General features: G+C 49.1%; 1 protein-coding gene across 2 annotated transcripts in view; it reads left to right on the top strand.

Moving 5' to 3' along the window:
• DENND2A (DENN domain containing 2A) overlaps positions 1-19461 on the top strand; it is a 98255-nt gene that overhangs the window by 61155 nt on the left and 17639 nt on the right. For both annotated transcript variants that reach the window (XM_043872530.1, XM_043872531.1), the window contains 8 exons: positions 2242-2335; positions 2715-2765; positions 3872-4059; positions 8751-8860; positions 10086-10155; positions 11255-11332; positions 14493-14633; positions 15999-16147. In XM_043872530.1, coding sequence (XP_043728465.1) covers positions 2242-2335; positions 2715-2765; positions 3872-4059; positions 8751-8860; positions 10086-10155; positions 11255-11332; positions 14493-14633; positions 15999-16147 — 881 coding nt within the window. The remainder of the gene's footprint in view (positions 1-2241; positions 2336-2714; positions 2766-3871; positions 4060-8750; positions 8861-10085; positions 10156-11254; positions 11333-14492; positions 14634-15998; positions 16148-19461) is intronic.

The raw sequence follows: 19461 nt of genomic DNA, 5'->3' as shown, positions 1-19461 counted from the left end.
AACTCACACCCTTTGCATTGGAAGCATAGAATCCTAACCACTGGACCGCCAGGGAAGTCCCAAGGAATGTCTAAAAAGAAAACAAATGACTAATTATAGTTTATTCTAGGTTTCATGAATCCTCAGTTCTGTCACTTGCTACTTAATCTTAACCTAGACTTACCCCCACTCTTGAATATGAAGCTTCTTTCTAGATGCTCTGAATCCTTTTCTTGAAGTCAAAGGTTCTTTTTCAGGCATATTCATGACTTCCAGATTTTGGACCCTTAAAGCATTTGCTGTCCAAAACCCTGGCTGTTGTGTTTTGATCTAGCAAGAAGGACTGCACAGTCTACTCACAACTGATCAGACAGTGGGTTGGTTGGCATTCCTTCAGCTGCCTCTGCTGAACCGTGTAACATAGAATCCCTTCTGGAAGCACGGATGCTCCCCTTGGTTCCTCCCACCTTGGCCCTAAGAGGAATGAAGGTCCCGGTGGAGGAGGGGAGAGAGAAGGAGACACTCCTTCCTTGTATTCCCCTAGCAACCCTGTACCTTCATTAATGCAGCAGCTGAAACCGAGCAGTTATTTACTCAGCGGTGTGATGTCCTCAGGATTCATGAATCACGGCACTATCCTTTCTAGTGAGAAGCCAGCTCCCCCTCAGTGCACACGGCAGGTTTGTGTGGAGCCCTGTTTCTTTGGCAGCCACCATAGCAGAATTAAGTGCCACATGACTCTCTGAAACACACCATCTTCCAAATGAGCTTATAGTTAAAAATATTTTTTTCAACTTAAAAATGGCTTCTAAAGAGGCCAGTACTTCTAGTACAGAACACTTTATTTTTTTTCAGAACACTCAAAAAAAAAAAAAAAACTTATCTCCTGTTAAAGTTCAATTATGTGACAGCCAGAGAAATGGGGTTAATGTCGTATCCTGCCAGTTAGAACATGCTTGAAAAGAAGAGAAGGCCACTTCCTGGGGGTGTGCTCTCAAGGAGATGGTGGGTTAGTGAGAGAGAACAGAAAGGGCCACCACATGGCTGGGGTTTGGGAGTGAAGGCAGAGGCCTCATTCAGGTCAGGTTCCTGGTTAGGGCAAGAAGCAGACACAGAGAGCCGGCAAGGCCAGGGCTGGGCTCCCCGTCAGGAGCCAGAGGGCACAGGTGTCCAGAGATGCAGCAGGGCCGTGTCAGGAGCTCCCTGCAGAGCTGGGGGCGTGCAACCCAGACCCACCATGAGGCGCCCTTGAGGAAAAGCCCCCCACTCCCTTCCAGGCCCATGCTTATAGAGAGGAACCAGCAAGCTCCTTTAGGGAATAGATCAGAAGAGCAGAGGCTAGAGATGGGTATTGGCAACTGTGCCCACCTGGGACCCATCACCCAGTTTACCATAGCACATCCTTCCTGTTCCTCCCAACATACGAAAGAATTTCAAGCTTTCCAAGGTAGCTTACAGCCAGCTCGCCTTTAGCATCAGTATTTGGCTCGCCTCGATTATGCGTGGGTAGACCTCCCTTTCTCCCAAGCAGGTGGAACCCAGAAAGCTGCTGCTCTTGGAAGTTACAGGGGATGCTGTAAAGCCAGATGGGAAGTGACCCCAGGCCCTGCATCACCCAACAGCTCTGCCATAGTCAGCCTGGAGGTTGTGCCGCTTAGGAAGGTGTCTGCTGAGCGGCTCAGCTTCTGAGCACCAGGGTGGTCCTGAGAGGCCTCAGCCAGTCTGCAGGAAGGGCAGCGTGCTGGGGGCCGGCCTGACTCCCTGCTGACCCGAGCTCGGACTCAAAAGCCACGACAACCCTGCTCCCTTCCTGCCTGCTGCTCAGACTCACTTTGGCGTGGTTCCCATGAAAGGGGCCCTGCCTGGGAACAGCTTTTTTCCTGTGTCTTCCTTTCCTTGTTTTGTTTTGGGGGCAAAGGCTCCTTCCCAAACCACACTGGGATGGCACTGTTGGAAGGGACACAGCCATCACACTATTAGCCAGTGAAATGGCTCCCTCTGTGTCTCTGTGGGATGCATTAGATTCAGAAAACACCACCCCCCACTGGAGAGGCTGGCCGTGCTCCTGACGGGTGGGTCTTCTATCTGGCCGAGAAGAATGACTAAAAGACGCCAGTGGGCCAGTGGGACGTGTCTCCCTGACCTCCTGCCCCCGGCCCTGGCCCGCCCTGGTCCTCAAAGAGAATGGGCAGCGAGGGCATCCCAGCCTCTCTCAGGGAGGAGACTGCTCACACTGGGTTCCCTTCTCCCCATGTCTGGCAGCTGGTATTGCGAATCAATGCCATCTATGAGGCCCGGAGAGGAAAGAAACGCGTGAAGAGGCTGTCCCAGTCCACAGAGAGCAACTCAGGAAAAGGTAGGGGCCCTGCCACTGTCCTCCTCCCCCAAGAATCTGAAAACAGGATCTCCCTTCCCCTCTCCTTGTCCATCCGTCATGTCAAGCCCAGGGCTGCATGCTCTGACCTCAGCAGGGGAGCCACCTTCTTTGCTTAATTTGCATGGAAGGGACCAATATCTTTGACTGGATTTGCTAGAGGTACCATCTGAAGTACAGCCAAGTTAATCTGGAAACACATGCAGTTGCACAAAGACATAGTTTGTTCATGACCTTTAAACAGAAAAAAAAGAAAACAGCCCCTCTGAACTAGAACTCTCACATTTGTGCTACCACATGGAAAAGTTTCCTGCATTAGAAAGACCCAGGTTTACAATTTTGAATTTTTTTTTTCATCTAGTGACAGATGAGAACAGCGAGTCTGACAGTGACACGGAGGAGAAGCTGAAAGGTGAGAAGAGCTGTTGTGCAGGGTGCGTGTTGGTGACTGGGAAGGTGCAAAGGTGGCCCTTCCTGCTGAGTGTGAGGGGCGACACAGCGTCCTTGCAGGAGCTTGCTGGGCAAGGCATAGATGTCTGAAACCGGCCAGGGTGGGCCTGTCCGGTCCCTGAGCCTCTGGCTACACTCTAGAGACTCAAGGACTCCCTGTCCCCGCACCTATCCGTTACGCTATAGGTGTTCTTTACACCTGTGAAAGGTATAGCGTGCTGGCCTGGGGCTCCAGAGACCTGGGGCCCTTGCCCTACTCCTGTAAAATGGCTCTGTGATCTGGAGGAAATCATTGAGATCCAGGGCCTCTACTTCCTCATCTGTCAAATGAAGTCGCTGAAATTATTGGTCCCTGTGGACCTAAACTTGGTGATCTCAGTCTAGGTCTCCGTGAGTTTTCCACAACTTTTCAGAACCCCAGGGCCAAGCCAGGGAACGCTGTAGTCCAGGGCTGCTCCGAGAGGTGATGGCAACCCACCCGTCTGCTCAGTGGCCCTGCCTCTTTGGCCTCTGACACCCACCTGCTCCCTGACCCGTCTCGGGAATGAGGCCGACCGCCTGCAGCACGCAGAGCGGTGACAGGAGAGAAGGCAGATGGGAGTTCTTGATCAGGCAGGTCTCTGCCACTTGAGTCACACGGGATGTTTACAAAGCTCCCAGCTCCGAAAGCTCTGGGATCTGGATTTTGTCACATCCCTCAAGAGGAAAGATGAAGGAAGTGACTGAAAGGAGGAGTCCCCACCCCATCTGACACAGGAACCCAAGGGTCACTCATGCCGCTGCCCCCAGTCCAGACAGCAAACCCGTGGTGGAATGGAGGACCCACATTCCAGGCTTCTGCACCCCAGTCAGGCTGGCGGTGGGTTGCTGCTCCTAGAACTTTGGCAAGAATCCCCAGTAAAGAGCTTTGTTCTAATTTGTTAAATGTGGGAACGCTTTTGTAGGATTAGGAAAAGTACTCTGAGCTGGGAATTTCATAACCTGCCGCAGTTCTGTGTAGTTCGACACTGGGAGTGAGTCATTTTCAGGCAGTCCGCCTCTCTCTGTCTCTCTCTGCTCCCTCTCCAGCCCACAGCCAGCGCCTGGTCAATGTGAAGTCACGGCTGAAGCAGGCTCCGAGATACCCATCCCTGGACCGGGAGCTGGTCGAGTACCAGGAGAGGCAACTTTTTGAGTACTTCGTGGTCGTATCCCTGCACAAGAAGCAGGCCGGGGCTGCGTACGTGCCCGAACTCACCCAGCAGTTCCCGCTGAAGGTACGGGGTGGGCCAGGCTCCGCGGCCTGCCACGGACTGCAGCGTTCTTGGGAAGATCTTACTGGGACTCATGGCTCGGGGAAGTGCAGGAGCCCAAGGAACTTCAGAATTTCAAAAATGGGTCCTAATTAAAGTATATCAATTAAAAAAAAATGCTGCTGGAGAATTTGGGAGGTCCGAGGGGTGTGTGATGCATGACAGTTCAGTTCAGTCACTCAGTCGTGTCCGACTCTTTGTGACCCCAAGAACCGCAGCCCACCAGGCCTCCCTGTACATCACCCACTCCTGGAGTTTACTCAGACTCATGTCCATTGAGTCGGTGATGCCATCCAGCCACCTCATCCTCTGTCATCCCCTTCTCCTCCTGCCTTCAAAGCATGACTCAAGCAGGGACAGAAATACTCGCTTCCCGTGGTCACTATGCTGAAGGTACCGTTCTGTCCACTCTGTCCGTCTCCTTATCCGGCCACATATCTCCCCAGCCCACCCTAGAAGCCTCTTCCCCATCAGCTGCATAAGGAGTGTCACATCTGTGTCCACGCTGCTCACGCCCGTGTGCCCTGTGTGCCTCTGTGTGTGTGCGTGCGCGCAAGAATCCTGTTCTATTCTCACATGGGTCACTGCTGTGCGGATTTGGCTTTGCCATATGTTAAAGTGAAAGTCACTCAGTTGTGTCTGACTCTGCAACCCCATGAACTGTAGCCCGCCAGGCTCCTCTGTCCATGGGATTCTCCAGGCAAGAATACTGGAGTGGGTAGCGACTCCCTTTTCCGAGGGACCTTCCCCAGGGATCAAACCTGGGTTTGCATTGCAGGCAGATTCTTTACTGTCTGAGCCATCAGGGAAGCCACCCCGTATTATTAATCACGGTTCCTAAAATGAAATGGCGCACAATAAAGCCTAAAGTGGCATGGCCTATCATAGATAAGTGATCTGTAGGCTTTGGCATCAGTGATAGAGAGCTTTCATCACTTTCTGATGCAACTCAGCCAGGATTTACTGAGACTCTATTACATTCCAGCTGGTCTCTGCTTGGCCCCAGAGGATTACAAAGATGAGCAGAATGTGTTTCCTGTCCTCAGGGAGCTTACCCTCTGACAGGAGGGCATGAGAGACTCCAGAGACTCAGGAGGTAAAGTGTGCCAGTCTCTGTCCATTGCACACAGTCCAGGTGCTCAGAGATGGGAAGAGTGGAGGGCGCTCGTGTCCTGGTCCCCTCAGGGCCTCCCTTCGCTGCCACCACCCAAGCATAACCCCAGCATCTGCCAGGACCTGGCGTCCAGCTGTCCCTCTCCTCCTCCTGAGCAACCCTTCCTTCCGTCCTGCCCACTGGGGACCAGCAGAGCAGTCGCATCCTCGGCTTTGAGTTTAGGATGGAAATATGTGTAAGGGAGATAAGCCATAGGCACCAGCCTTCCACACAGACACTGACTCACTCCCTCCATCTCCTCCAGGGGCGATCCCTGAAAACCTCAGTGCTACTTATGCCCACGTTTAGTTGGGGACCTCACAGAGCAAGGACCAAGACACGAGGGACGGTCCTCTTGTTTACTTCCCTCGGGGCCGAGCACAGTGTTATACATACGGTGATGCTTAGTGTTCGAGAAATAAAGTCAGTGTCCCATGAATTAATTAATGAACCACCCTACCTATTAAATGCTTGAGTTTCCAACATGGAATCTCCAGCCTCCTAGACATCACATTAAAACTTTTTTTTGAGTGGAAAGTTGCCTAGTCACTGTGGAAAGGGAGACTAATACAGAAATATTTAGAGAAAAAGTCATCTCCAACCCCACAGAGGTCCTTGCTGTTGGCATTCTATTGTCTTTCTCCAGTCTTTTCTCAGAGTAGAATTTTCTTGCAAAACTGAGGTCGGACATTGTGTAATTTCCATGTCATGTTTTGTAAACCTATCATTATTTACAAACATATTTCATACAAATTCTAAAACATCATTTTTGAAATTCCAGAATACTGCATGATGTGGGTATACCCTGATCTATTTAGCAGCTCTCTTTCTGTTGGAAGTGCATCTTGCTGCCAGCTTTTCTTTAGGTGTTTATCTTTAATGTTCTGGTGATCATTCTTTGTAGGCATTTTTGCATGCCAGGCTACTATATATATCTCCTTGCCTTCACCTTCTTCCTCTATCGGAAGCCCCTTTTTCTTCTTCTTTTTCCTCATTTTTAACTCTTTTTCTTGAGTTTTATCCCCCACTCCTATAGGTACCTTGATCAAGGTTTCAACTCCATATTTGTGCACTAGCAATCATGCCTGCCATATTCTATTAAAATGCTTGACACCTCACAGTTATCTTTCATGACACCTCACAGAGATCAGGCTGTTTCCCAGCCATCTGCGATTGATTGTATTTGTAAGAGAGCTCTCTGTGCGTCTCTTCCTGTAAATGTGCTCCTGTGTGTGTCCGAGCATGTATGTGCACATATGGGTTGATAACTTGTATGTTGATGACAGTGTGTATGTGCATACATGTGTATGTGTATATTTGTGGGTGTCGTGCATGTGGTCCGAGGGCAGGTGTGTTCAGGTGGTGACTGGGCCATGTTGAAAGCACTGGAACTCACTTTCCTATAAGGCTTGCTCTTCAGTTCTCTAATTAATGCTGTTTCCACTATGGGAAAATGTCATTGTTCCTTCCTTTTGTATTATTTGTTGTTTGGGATCCATCACTCTATGGTGATTAACGATCCCTTCCAACAACTACACCCGGCTGATATTTCCTTCTTTGCAAGACTGTCCGAGGGTAATCAAAAACTATTGCTTTGGCAACAGTCTGAGCTAGTGAATTGTCAACTCAAAGACCGTTCCAGTGCCAGTTGGAATCTTCTGAGTCATGGATGGAAGAAAGAACCATTATACAGTAAAGAAAGAGTGACTGCTTATTCTGAAGAAGACTGAAGAACAATTAATGACTGGCTTCAAGTCTACATATAGTGACTGTGTTTCATTCATCGATAGTTGTCTCAAGCATTAATATTATATTAGTAGCAGCTTTAGTTAAATTTGATCTGGCCAATAAGGATCATACTAGAAGTGGGTTTTCAAGTTGAAAGCCATCAGCCCAATGTTCTATTCCTTTGGATGCTCTCTTCAGAGACCTCTTCTCTCTGATGTTTCATGGCCTTGGGAAGGCTTGTAGATCCTCTGTGAAGGAGTCCCATTGGCCAACAGACCTCAGAAACTGCAAGACTGGTTTAAGGTGGTGCTGTGCTGTTATTTCACTCGTGTCCGATTCTTTGCAACCCTGTGGACTGTAGCGTGTCAAGGTCCTCTGTCCATGGGATTCTCTAGGCAAGAATGCTGGATCGGGCTGCCATTTCCTTCTCCAGGGGATCTTCTTACCCAGGGGTCATACCTGAGTCTCTTAAAAAGTCTCCTGCTTTAGCAAGCAGGTTATTTACCCCTAGGGCCACCTGGGAAGCCCAGGTTTAAGGTGGAGGCCAATGGAAAGATATGAGAAATAAGAAATTATGGACAATAGTATAGAAAGACTTTAAGTTAGATGTTACAGTTTCCTAATTTTAGAAATTCACACTCCACTCAGTTCAAGTAGCTGATATTTTAGGTGACTGAAGGCAATTTTATCATGGTTTATTTTTTCTTTAACTGTTTATAAGGAAAATGTAACAAGTGTAAACCTATCAACAACAACACAACAGAAAGCCAACAATTCTTCCCAGAACTTTAGAAGTACCAATTTATACGCAAACTATGCTAATTATAAACTATTTTTTTTCCCCAAACTTTATACCTAGGTATAGAGTGCCTTTTTTTTTCAGTTGAGGCAAAAAAAAACACATGGCATAAAATTCAGCATCCCAACATCTCCAGGTGTATAGTGCAGTGTGGTTAACTACAGGTGCATTGCTGTCCAACAAATTCCCCAGAATGGAGTGCTTTTTAAAGCAGATACCCATTCAGACACAGAACAAGCAGAGTCACGACTTTAAATATAATCCCTAAGTCCAGACTTCATCCATTCATTCCATTTTGAAGTGAGATGATATTCCTACAGTCTGTGATGTGTCAGATAAATCAGAGAGCAAGAAGTCAGAGATTAAGATCATTTTGAGTCTTTCCTAGATTCCATTCTAGCTGTGTGATCATGGACAAATCACTTAACTTCTCTGGGCTTATTTCCTTCTCTCTAAAAGTCAGCCTGGCATCTAGTTTTCCTTTAGTTCTGATATTCCTTTAGTGCTGAAATGAATTAAATTTCACTGTATAACGTAATTTAGCTGGATGGATTCACTAAGAAGGGCTGTAAAACATCTCAGCCGAGATCGAAGAGGGCTGGCTTTGCCTGGGTCCAGACCTCAGAAGAATAGATATGCGGCTCTGCCTTGCAGATTTGTGAGTCTCTGATTTGGAAGCCATTGCTATGACAGCTCTTCCTTATTGATTAAAATGCTTATATTTCAGACTGTTAGGCATAGAGAACATTTCTCTAAAGCACGCTGTTTTCTTCTCCTTGCTCCCGCGTAAGACTGTAGTTGACACTACCCTGAGGGAGAAAATAGCTTAAGCCTGAGCTGCAAGCCCTCCTCAGCGTGGAGGTTAAGGCGACAGTTATGACTTCAGGGCCGTGGGGGCTGTGTGCGCCTGTCGAGCATCTGTCTTGCTCACGCCGGGGCTTATTCTCCAACCTCCTCTCGCCCTTCTCCCTGCAGCTGGAAAGGTCGTTCAAGTTCATGAGGGAAGCTGAGGACCAGCTGAAGGCTATCCCCCAGTTCTGTTTCCCCGACGCCAAGGACTGGACTCCGGTCCAGCAGTTTACCAGGTATGTGCTGGCGTCTCCCCACCCTCCCCCCACCCCGCCAAGGCTAAAGTGAGAGCTCTAGAGAGGTCGTCGACGGCAGAGCCCACACGTCAGTCAGTCCTCCTGGAAAGCAATCCTGACGGACTCGAGTGTGTAAATTTCCCCCACGAGTGTTTGTAAAGCATGCCTGAAGACAAGACTCATTTTGCCAAATGTGCAGGTTCCCAGACCTCCCACTCCATCTTGGAATGTGATTCATAAGCTGACATGATGGGCAATAAGGTAATTTGTAGTGTAAGAAGACCTTGTCCAGTGCTGTGAAAATACTTCTTCAGCAACACATCCAGCCGTTACTCAGATTGTGATCAAGTTTACGTTTCTGCTTTTAACCCATGTTGTTGGGTGGAAATATTTTATCAGAGGTCTCAACAACTGACCAAACTCAGGAGGCTCCAAATCCTGTGTTCGAGAGACACTGAGTACCTTGAAGTTGGTCCAGCAGTCTTTAAGGACTGTCGCAGCCTCGGTACCCAGGAGAGATGCCCCATGGGCAGCTCCAAGAAGGGCACCACCACTGCCTACTGCTACCCAGCTCCCCCCACCCCCGCCCCCCAGTCTTGAGTCACTCCCGGGCTCACCCCAGGAGAGGACCAGTGACCACTGTGTCTGTTCGATGGGATGGCCCAGGTGATAGGATTATATGAGGGCTGAGGGTGGAAAGAAAAGTCCTCACTTCCTCTCAGGACACAGCGACACTTGAGATCCCCGTGTCCCTGAAAGAGACTCTGGAGCCACAGCCCAGAGATGGACGGGTGGGACAGGGAGCTGCGCTTTTTGACAGCCTCCTCCTGAACGTCCCCTGGTGGCTCAGCACAATGTGACTTTTGTTCTGTTTTGTAACACACTTCCTCTCCTTTTTCCAGTTGCTTTAGATGTAAAGTTAGGTTGTCTATTCGATGTTTTTCCTGTTTCTTGAGGTAGGATTGTATTGCTATAAACTTCCCACTTAGAACTGCTTTTGCTGCATCCCATAGGTTTTGAGTTGTCCTGTTTTCACTGTCATTTGTTTCTAGAAATTTTTTTACTTCCCTTTTGATTTCTTCAGTAACCTGTTGGTTATTTAGAAACGTGTTGTTTAATCTCCATGTGTTTGTGTTTCCTACAGTTTTTTTCTTGTAATTGATATCTAGTCTCATAGCACTGTGGTCGGAGAGTAACACATTCCCTTTCATTTTCCCAACCACAGTGAAACATTCTCCTTTGTCTTAACTGGAGAAGATGGGAGCAGAAGGTTTGGTTATTGCCGAAGACTGCTGGTCAGTACCCCCTGTTCTCGGGCGGCGAGAGCTCCGTGCGGAGCCCCCACTGGCTTCCTAGGGCCTCATTCTCCACAGGCCACAAGAGAAGGACAGTATGTGGAGCAAGTTCGTCAGGGCCGTTAAACACAGGGAGGAGTGTTTGGGGGTCCACATGAGCCTCACTGTGGATGGAAACACTGTCTGCCCCCCTTGGAAAGAAAATTCTTTCTCCACTGTTTTCCCTGCCAAATAAATGACCATCCTCCCTTAAGGCAGGTGTCCTCTCTAATAAAGTGTGCTCAACAGACTCTGAGAGCTTACAGAGAGCTTTCATAATAGTGGTAAGGGCCGAAGAAGGATGGTTTTACTGTTCATGACACAAATAATTTAAGTGTTTCCTTCAGAACATGAACCTTTAAAAGTCAGACACTTACTTCAGTGAGATCATGCCAAAACATTTTAGAACTTGTCTTTTTGAGGCCCATTTTTGGGAATACCTTCAGTAGTGGCAAATCATTTTCCACTGAGAGCATATTTTAGTCTTATTATACACAGGCTAATATAGTCAAGAATAATGTGTGGCACATAGTGGCTGCTCAGTAAATATTTGTTGAGTTAGTGAATAAAAAAAGTATGGATAATAATTGAAAAAGTTAAGTGGGATAATAAATTCTGTTACTATAATTACTTTGGAGTTTAAGTTTTGAGATTGTTTTCCTTTTTTGTTTTGAAAATTAATAGTTTCCAAAAAGGGTTTTTAGAAATGATTTCTCATTTGGAGTTCTTATAATTTATAAGGAATAAATAATTTCCTTGAGAAAAACCACAGTGATATGAATAAACAAGATTCCTCATTTTATGGTTCTGTAGGCCACATTGAGCACCTACTGTGTGCACAGAACTCTTGATTTGGTCCCTTTAGGAGAATTTTAACACATGTCTACATAACCAGAAGTGGTTCCACCTGTAAGACGGGGTATTGGTAACTGCTTACCTTCTTGATTTTCAAAAACTCTGGTGTGTGGAAACAGTTGGCACCATGATAAAAAACATCTGGGGTCTTTCCTCCCCTGAGATTGGTCACACTCATAATCTCCTTGTGTTTCACTCCCAAAAGCCTGGTGGCAAAGGAAAGCGTCTCCCCGAAGTTTACTGCATCGTGAGCCGCCTGGGATGCTTCAGCCTCTTTTCAAAGGTGAGGACTTGGACCCCAGAGAAGGGAGGGAGTGCATGGGAGTTACAGGGCCCAGGAGGACTCAGGAGACACCCCAACTCCCAGGACTTTTTATCTTCTTATTCCTGCACCTGTTTTCCTTGCCACTTCCTCCTCCTCCTTTCCTTGAGCCTCACTGAGATAAAATCACTGGGACAGGAAATGAGTGGATGAAGGTTGTGGCCCAGAAAGTGAGGGAGGGGAAAAGGACAAACTAATTGCAGTTGAGGATGGAGGGGCAAAGGCTCTCCCCAGAATGTTCCATGTGTTTTACCTTCCCTCTCTTACGCATTATCCTTTGTCACATTATGTGTTGTATATGTGTGTGTTGTGTGTGTATCTGTTGTGTGTGTGTGTGTGTGATTTGTTATTGTAAGACTACTCTAAGTCTGCCAAAGTGAAAGTGAAGGTCACTCAGTCGTGTCCAACTCTTTGCGACCCCATGGACTATACAGTCCACGGAATTCTCCAGGCCAGAATACTGGAGTGAGGAGCCTTTCCCTTCTCCAGGGGATCTTCCTAACCCAGGAATCGAACCCAGGTCTCCCACATTGCAGGCGGATTCTTTACCAACTGAGCTATAGGGAAGCCCTCTGTCAAAATCTTAGTATAATTTGGCCCTCCTTTTTGGAAAATGAAGCAATTTATCAGGATGTAGGGTTTGCCATGGTGAATTGGCTCAGCCACCCCAGTATTCTGGATTGGTGTGTAGGAGATAATTACTATGCTGTCTGATGCCAATCTCAAAATTTAGGTATAACTCAACATTTGTTTCTTCTGTTAACGAGACATAAATATATAATCTATACATGTATTTTAAGTCCTTCAGCACGTATTTCAGTCCGAGCTTTCTTAAGTTCACATAAGCTACATTGCTACATCATGGGCAGAGCAAGCGAATATCCTAACATACTCGTGTGATGCACAATCCTGCATTTTCATGTCAGTTTTGTGACTGGGAATTTTTTAAGAATATAGTATGAATACTTGCCAATGACCACACAGCAAATATTCAGCATAGAACCATAGACAGAGCTTTGGCTAACTGATTCCAAGACCTCAGGCTATTTCTAGGTGAGGGACAAGGACCATGATGGCAAATTGTCCTTTAGTATAGACAAAGGGATAATGGGTAAGAACAGCTCTCAGAATCTCTGAAGAAAGCATAAGTATTGTTGGAATGCTGCTGTCAAACCACAGTGGCTTAAAGCAGCTACCATTGACTCCCACGGAGGGGCAGGGCTCTGGGGTTCTGCTCTGCTGGAATCCGTGGCTCACTCATTGTTGTGCTGCCGGTAGGCTGGGGGTTGGCTGGTCCAGGCTGGCTGGGCTGTGCTTCATCTGCAAGTCTGGATGCAGGTCTGTCACCCCTGAGACAGGAAGCAAGCCGTCCTACGCATGCAGAGGGAGGCAAGCAGAAACACGTAAGGCAAGTTTCTGCTTGCCTCCCAAGCTCTGGGCTTAGCACTGGCTGGCACACGGTCACTTCTGCCTCATCCTGCCTGCCCAGTGGTCCTCAACTTTTTTTCATTATTGTTCTAGTGAGCAGCCTTTTTAGATATTTTTTTTTCCTCAGTTGCCTCTCCTCCCCGTGAAATTATTTTTAACTTTTTGTCATATTATTTTCTTTTTACTGTGCTAAAACATACATAACATTAACTTAACCATTTCAGTCATTTTTAGGTGTACAGTTGATTGGCATTATGTTTATTCACTTTGTTGTACCACCATCTATCTCCAGAACTCTTTCATTTCTCCCCAGACTAAAATTCAGTGCCCATTAAACACTAACCCTCTGTCCTCTCCTCCCCCAGCCCCTGGCAACCACCACTCTACTCTACTTTCTGTCTCTTTTATGAGTTTGACTCGAGGATCTCATGTAAGTGGAATCATATAATATTTGTCCCTTTTGTGTCTGGCTTATTTCACTTAGCAGCATTTTCAAAATTCATCCATGTTGTAGCAGGTGTTAGTATTTTATTCCATCATATTGAATAATATTCCATTATATAGGTAACACATTTTGCTTATTATTCGTAAGTTAATGTGTGTTTAGGTTATTTCCTTTTTTGGCTACTATGAATAATGCTGCCTTGAGCATTCATGTTCAAGTTTTCGTGTGAACATGTTTTCATTTCCATTGGTTAAATACCTAGGAGTGGATCTGCTGGGTAGTATATGTTTAATTTTTTGAGGAGCCTCCAGACTATTTTCAAAAGAAAAACTTCACTAGTTTACATTTCCATCTGCAGTGTATGAGGGTTCCAATCTCTCCACTTCCTCACCAACACCTGTTAACCTGTTTTTTTTATTACAGTCATCCTAATGGCTGTCAAGTGATATCTCATTGGTTTTTGTTTGTGTTGTCCTAATGGCTTCCCCCCAGAGAAAATTCAGTTCCACAGATATATCACATACCTGTTTATGTACTTTGGCCCCTTGCTGCTGCTGCTGCTGCTAAGTCGCTTCAGTTGTGTCTGACTCTGTGCGACCCCATAGACGGCAGCCCACCAGGCTCCCCCATCTCTGGGATTCTCCAGGCAAGAACACTGGAGTGGGTTGCCATTTCCTTCTCCAATGCATGAAAGTAAAAAGTGAAAGTGAAGTCGCTCAGTCTTGTCCGACTCTTCGAGACCCCATGGACTGCAGCCTACCAGGCTCCTCCGTCCATGGGATTTTCCAGGCAAGAGTACTGGAGTGGGTTGCCATTGCCTTCTCCCACTTTGGCCCCTTAGAAGGGCACAAACCCTCACGATACCTAAGTTTTTTCACCAATCCCAAACCAATTTTTACCTCCTTGTGGGGGCACTATTCTTCCCATGGAGAACATATATTATAGTCAATGTCACAGGGGTATGCAAACTGACAAACAGGACAGTTTTCAAAGTCAAGGGGGCCAGGAACTAGACTTCGCCCTTTAAGTGGGAGAAATTGCAGACTCACATGGAAAAAGAGTGGCTGCAGAGAGGGTGAATCTGGTCTTAATGCACAAGGTGAAAGAGACTGTAGGTTTGGCCTGATGAGGACCCCCAGGCTTCCCCACGGTTCCTCAGCCTCGGTGGCAGGCCCCCTTCATCTGGAAGAGAGCTGCACCTCGAAGCCTGACTTCAGGATAGCTGAGCTGCTTTTCTGTCCCTTACAGATCTTGGATGAGGTGGAAAAACGACGAGGCATCTCTCCTGCCCTGGTCCAGCCTCTCATGAGGAGCGTTATGGAAGCCCCCTTCCCAGCCTTGGGCAAAACCATTGTGGTCAAGAACTTCTTGCCCGGATCAGGAACTGAGGTACGCCGTCGGAGTCCTCTCCTGTCCCAGGGGCGTCTGACAGTGATCGGGTCCCAGTGATCCCACGGGCTGGCTTCAGTGGGCTGTCAGATTCAGTGGTGGCCTCTTGCTCCTCAAGCCGGCCCAGATCATCCATCTGTGAGAGAATCATAAATTCCACCCTAAGTCCAGTCCATCCATTGGTTGCTGGAGGAGAGAACTGTGCCAGGGCAGTGAACATCTTTAGCTTCTCTTAATAGCCCACCACCTTCGTAAATCGTATTTGAACCTTTTTAGGGTTTTGATCTATATCACCGCTACCACTTAATATGCAAAGCAGATTCTTTTCAGGGAAGACAAGCTCAGGTGCTACTTTTTATTCATCCCAGACTTTGAAGTATGTCCCTTTCCTTGGCTGGGTGGGATTTGATACCAGAGCTTGTTTTCATCTTCCTGTCCTTGTATGTGACCCATTTAGCCTTGCGTCTCCAGTTCTAAAGGCCCTCTGAAAAGCAGGTCACCTCTGGGGACAGGGGAGGACAAGGATGTGTCTGGGATATTCTGGAACTGCTCAACTTCCCAGCACAGAGAGCAGCGGTCTCTCTGCTGCTGGAGAATCCTAAACCACCCCATATGGATGCAGGTGACTTGGGCATGGGGAAGTTAACCTTAGTGAGCCCCGCTGTCCAGGCAGCACCAGGCTGGTGCCATGCTGAGAGCAGAAGCCAGGTTCTGCTCGCCACGAAGAGCATGCTCGTGAGTAGTGACTTGAGATGAACTCAGGAACATGCCGACAAGTCCAGAGGGAGGAGATATGTGCACAGTACGCATACAAGCTGAAAGAGCCATCCCTGGGGAGGGGTTGGAACGGGGTCAAGTTCATTAAGAATCGCCTTGTAAAAAAAAAAAAAAAACAAAAAAGAATCACCTTGTAGAGGAGGGGAGCCTTGAAAGAAGTGCTTGGAGCTGCTGGTCCCTCTTTGTGAGCCTGTGAGTGCCTTGTGAGATCAGACGCTCTGCTGTGGGACTGCAAGGGACCAGCCCTCAAAACTCCCTGTGGGGGCTCACATGTGTCGTCGATGGGGTGGGAGGGGCGGGCTCGCCATCATGGCCCGAGGGGCTCTGGTTCTGTGTCCTGTCTCCCCAGCTCCACACAAACTACCCTCACATGCAACAGTGAGACTGAGTCCCTACCAAACATACCTCCTTTCCCAGTCTCCCGCCATCTTTCTTTCCCCAGTCCCTCTGGTTTTCCTGTTTTCGTCTCCCTCCTCCCCTGGCAGTGGGCCTCTCTGCTGAGGACCACAGAGCCCCAGGCCTGCCCGGTGCGTGAGAGCCCTGGCTGACCAGGCGGGCCCCCCTCAGGCCGCTCGTGTTCCCCGACAGGTGATTGAACTGTGCCGTCCACTGGACTCCCGGCTCGAACACGTGGACTTTGAGTCTCTCTTCTCCTCTCTCAGCGTCCGACACCTGCTCTGCGTTTTTGCCTCCCTGCTCCTGGAAAGGAGGGTCATCTTCATCGCAGACAAGCTCAGGTAGCAAACCTTGGCAACTTCCGCTGCAGTGTTTGCACGACGGTCAGTCTCGCACTGTCTCTAAAGTGTTTGCGTGACGGTCAGTCTCGCACGGGGTGGAACCTGTAGCTGGGGATGGCCTGGAGTTCAGAGGCAGCTCCTCTGCGGAAGGAGTGAGAGTCAGCGGCCGCTGAGGCTGGAGGCTTGTGAGGCCCCCGAGTTGTGTAAAGTGGGCTGAGTCTGCCCCTCTGCACTCTGCTCATCTGGTACTTGGCCGGCTGTCCACTCATTCTGCTAGGTGCTGGGCACCCTACCACGTGCTGGGCAAACGGGGAAAAGACAAGCGCTGTGCTTCAAGAGGCCTCAGTCCGGCGGGGGGATGGAGAAGTAAACAGACCACCCAGTACTGTGCTGTAAAGGCCGACTCGAGGCAGAGGGTTCTCATTCGTGGACGAGTTCCCTGCATCTTAAGGCCAAGAGCAAGTAGAAAGCATGTTCCAGGCAAAAGGAGCTGTCAGTACAGCGGCAGGGAGAGGGGAGGCCAAGGGTTCCTTCAGGAACTGCAAGCAGCTCAGTGTGGTGGAACCGAGGGGAGAGCCAGGAACTGGCAGAGGCGGGCAGGGCCCGGCTCCCGGGAGGGCCGCAGGACCAGGCGGGAGGCACAGACAGAGCAGAGGCGTGCCAACAGAATCCACGCACAGAGGCCCGCAGCCCAGCAGGGTGCACCCACATCCCAGGGGTCACATTCGGTAACTGGCAAAGTCCAGGTCACGAATCAAAGAAGATCCTGAAGAAGATGCAGATAAGGGTTGGGGTTAATTCTGAACTTTAAAAAAAAAAAAAGAAAAAAAAAAGAATTCTTGGCATTTTCATCATTTCAAATCAGAGCCTTCCTCACTTTGGAACTGAGGGCGCAGAGGCGCAAGTGGTGGCTGCTGCTCCAGGGAGGGCTGAGACGTGGGTCCTGGCTCGAGATGAGCCGGCCAAGCGGGAGGGGCCAGCTGAGAGTCCATCTGGAAGGAAGCCGTGCCAAAAACATGTAAAAATCGGTTTGGAGAGGAAATAATGACTCTCGACTCTAGAAGACAAAAGGGAAGAAGAAGAAAAGGGAAGGAAGAGTGCAAAGGACAAAGCGTGTGAATGTGGGGTCCGTCCAGAGGCGTGGTGGGAGATGGAATCCAGCCCTGTCTCCACCGCAGCCCATCTGGTCACCTTGCTCACGCTCGGTCACTGGACCGCAGCCACTGGGCTCCTCCTAGGCTGCCCCCGGCCTGCCTGAGAGTCAGCTATTCACGTTCAATGTCACAGTTATTGTACTCTCTGAGCACTCTTGTCGGCAGGCCCTGCCTCTAGCCTGCAGCTGGTGCTGTGGGCAGCTCTCCAAGATCCCCGGGCACTGGGGGATTCAGACCAGAGAGTTCTCAAGGTGGGGGCCTGCAAGCTGAGGATGAGGAATAACCCTTCCGTGACCAGGATCAGATTTCACCAGTGCTCTAGTGACTCTCTGTATTCTCTGGAAGCCCCACCATCCCCCAGTCTCCACCATATTTTTAGTTGTAGGATTCTCAGGCTTTCCTTGGGAGGAGGGGAAAGTGATGGATCTCCGAAAGACCCAGGTCAGGAGTGGAAGGCCCTCCAGGGAGTGAAGATGGGGCAAACAGCCCCGAGGGGTGCTTGCTTCTGATTTAAAGATGTCAGGCTCAGGAAGGGTCCAGCCTGCCCAAGTATCTGAGAAGATGGACGTGACTCAAGAGGAGCAGGGGACCAGGGCCTGTGGCCCCCTACTCTAACCCAGGCTTTCTTCAGGCGGGAAGGAGAAGGGATAATATCATCTATTTTTCTCAAAAAGGGACAATGAAAAGAGAAGGTGGGAACAGAAAGGGAGGGAGCCACATCAAAGACAGAGGCATAAAAAAAAAAAAAAAAAAGACAGAGGCATCCCTGAAGGGCAGCAGTGGGCATATGTCAGAGGCTTTGGGTGCCAAGACACCTGGAAGGGCTTAGGACAGAGACCTCTGGGGAAGGACTTGGCCACTCCACCGTGTCCCTGGAGAGACTTCTGGGTTGACAGGTGGGACTCACACAGAGCTGTTGTCATGAGAGACAATGAAAGGAACCCCTCCCTGAGCATGGGGCCTGCGCACTGCCGGGTATTGTTCAGTCCTCCCATCCCCCTCCACTCCTGCCCTGGCAGGAGACAAGTCACTGCAGTGGTCTGATTGGAGGGACTTTGGGGTTTCTGTCATCACCCTGCCTCCCAGGGTGCCTGGCACTCTGCCCTGAGAGATTTAGTCTCTTGGAGCAGCAAACACCCACAAGAGGGTAAGATGCCAGCCGTGGCCGCAGGACGCTGTTCTTGCCGTAAGGCTGTTACTGCCCACTGGCTGTTTTCTTTTGCAGCAGCTGCCAGCCGTGGGGCACTGAGGAGGTAGGATTTTTGTCGGGTGGGGGCGCGGGGATGTGGATAACTTGGGTGCCCTCTTTGGATCCGGAGCCAGTGTGTGCATGTGCACGCATGTGTGTATGAAATACCGAAATTACATTGCAGACCCTTTACGACATTCAGGCTGACACGTCCCATCCCATGGGAGGGGACTTCCCAGCCAGCAGGGAGGCCTGAACATCCTCAGCTGCTGGCCCTGGGTTTCCTCATTTAGGAAACAAGGGCTCCTCCATGCCCAGCCACTCAGAGCTCTGAATTGCTAGGGCTCCGGTGTCTCATTGTCCCCAGAAGTAGCCCGTGATTGTCCCATTACAAATGGCTTCAAGTGTTCTCTCTCTCGCTCAATAAACTTGCTTTTCAGCCAGCACTAGTTAAGTGCAGATCTGAAGAGGCTGGAAAAGAGAGAAAGGCCCTGAGAGCGCTGAAGCAGAAGGCACAGTGTGCGTGAACCTAATGCGAACAGCAGCAGCGGAGCCCTGAGGGAGCCCAGGAGCCAGCTGCCCTGGGCCGGGCTCCTCCGTTCTCTCAGCCTCTCGAGAACTCCATCAGTTCGGTTCTGTTAGCAGGAGACTAACTTGCCTGGAAAATCCCATGGACAGAGGAGCCTGGTAGGCTACAGTCCATGCGGTCACAAAGAGTCGGACACGACTGAGTGACTTCACTAACTAACTAAGTTAGTGACTTCACTAACTAACTAATAAAGTGACTAAGTGAAGTCACTTTGCTCAAGGAAGGGGTCAGTGGAGAGCTGGGATCAGACAGGGGTAGCTGGCTGCAGAGAAGACGAGGGGGCGAGCAGGCCACCGTGGTCTGGGTGGGGTGGAGGAGTATCTGTGAGGCTGTCTGTCTACACAGATACATAGGGACAGTCTTTTTATTTTTTTATTTTTTT

The sequence above is a fragment of the Cervus elaphus genome, chromosome 18, assembly GCF_910594005.1.
Source record: "Cervus elaphus chromosome 18, mCerEla1.1, whole genome shotgun sequence".
NCBI lineage: Eukaryota > Metazoa > Chordata > Mammalia > Artiodactyla > Cervidae > Cervus > Cervus elaphus.
Note: the sequence above shows the minus strand (reverse complement) of the source record. Positions and strands in the feature narration are given on the sequence as shown.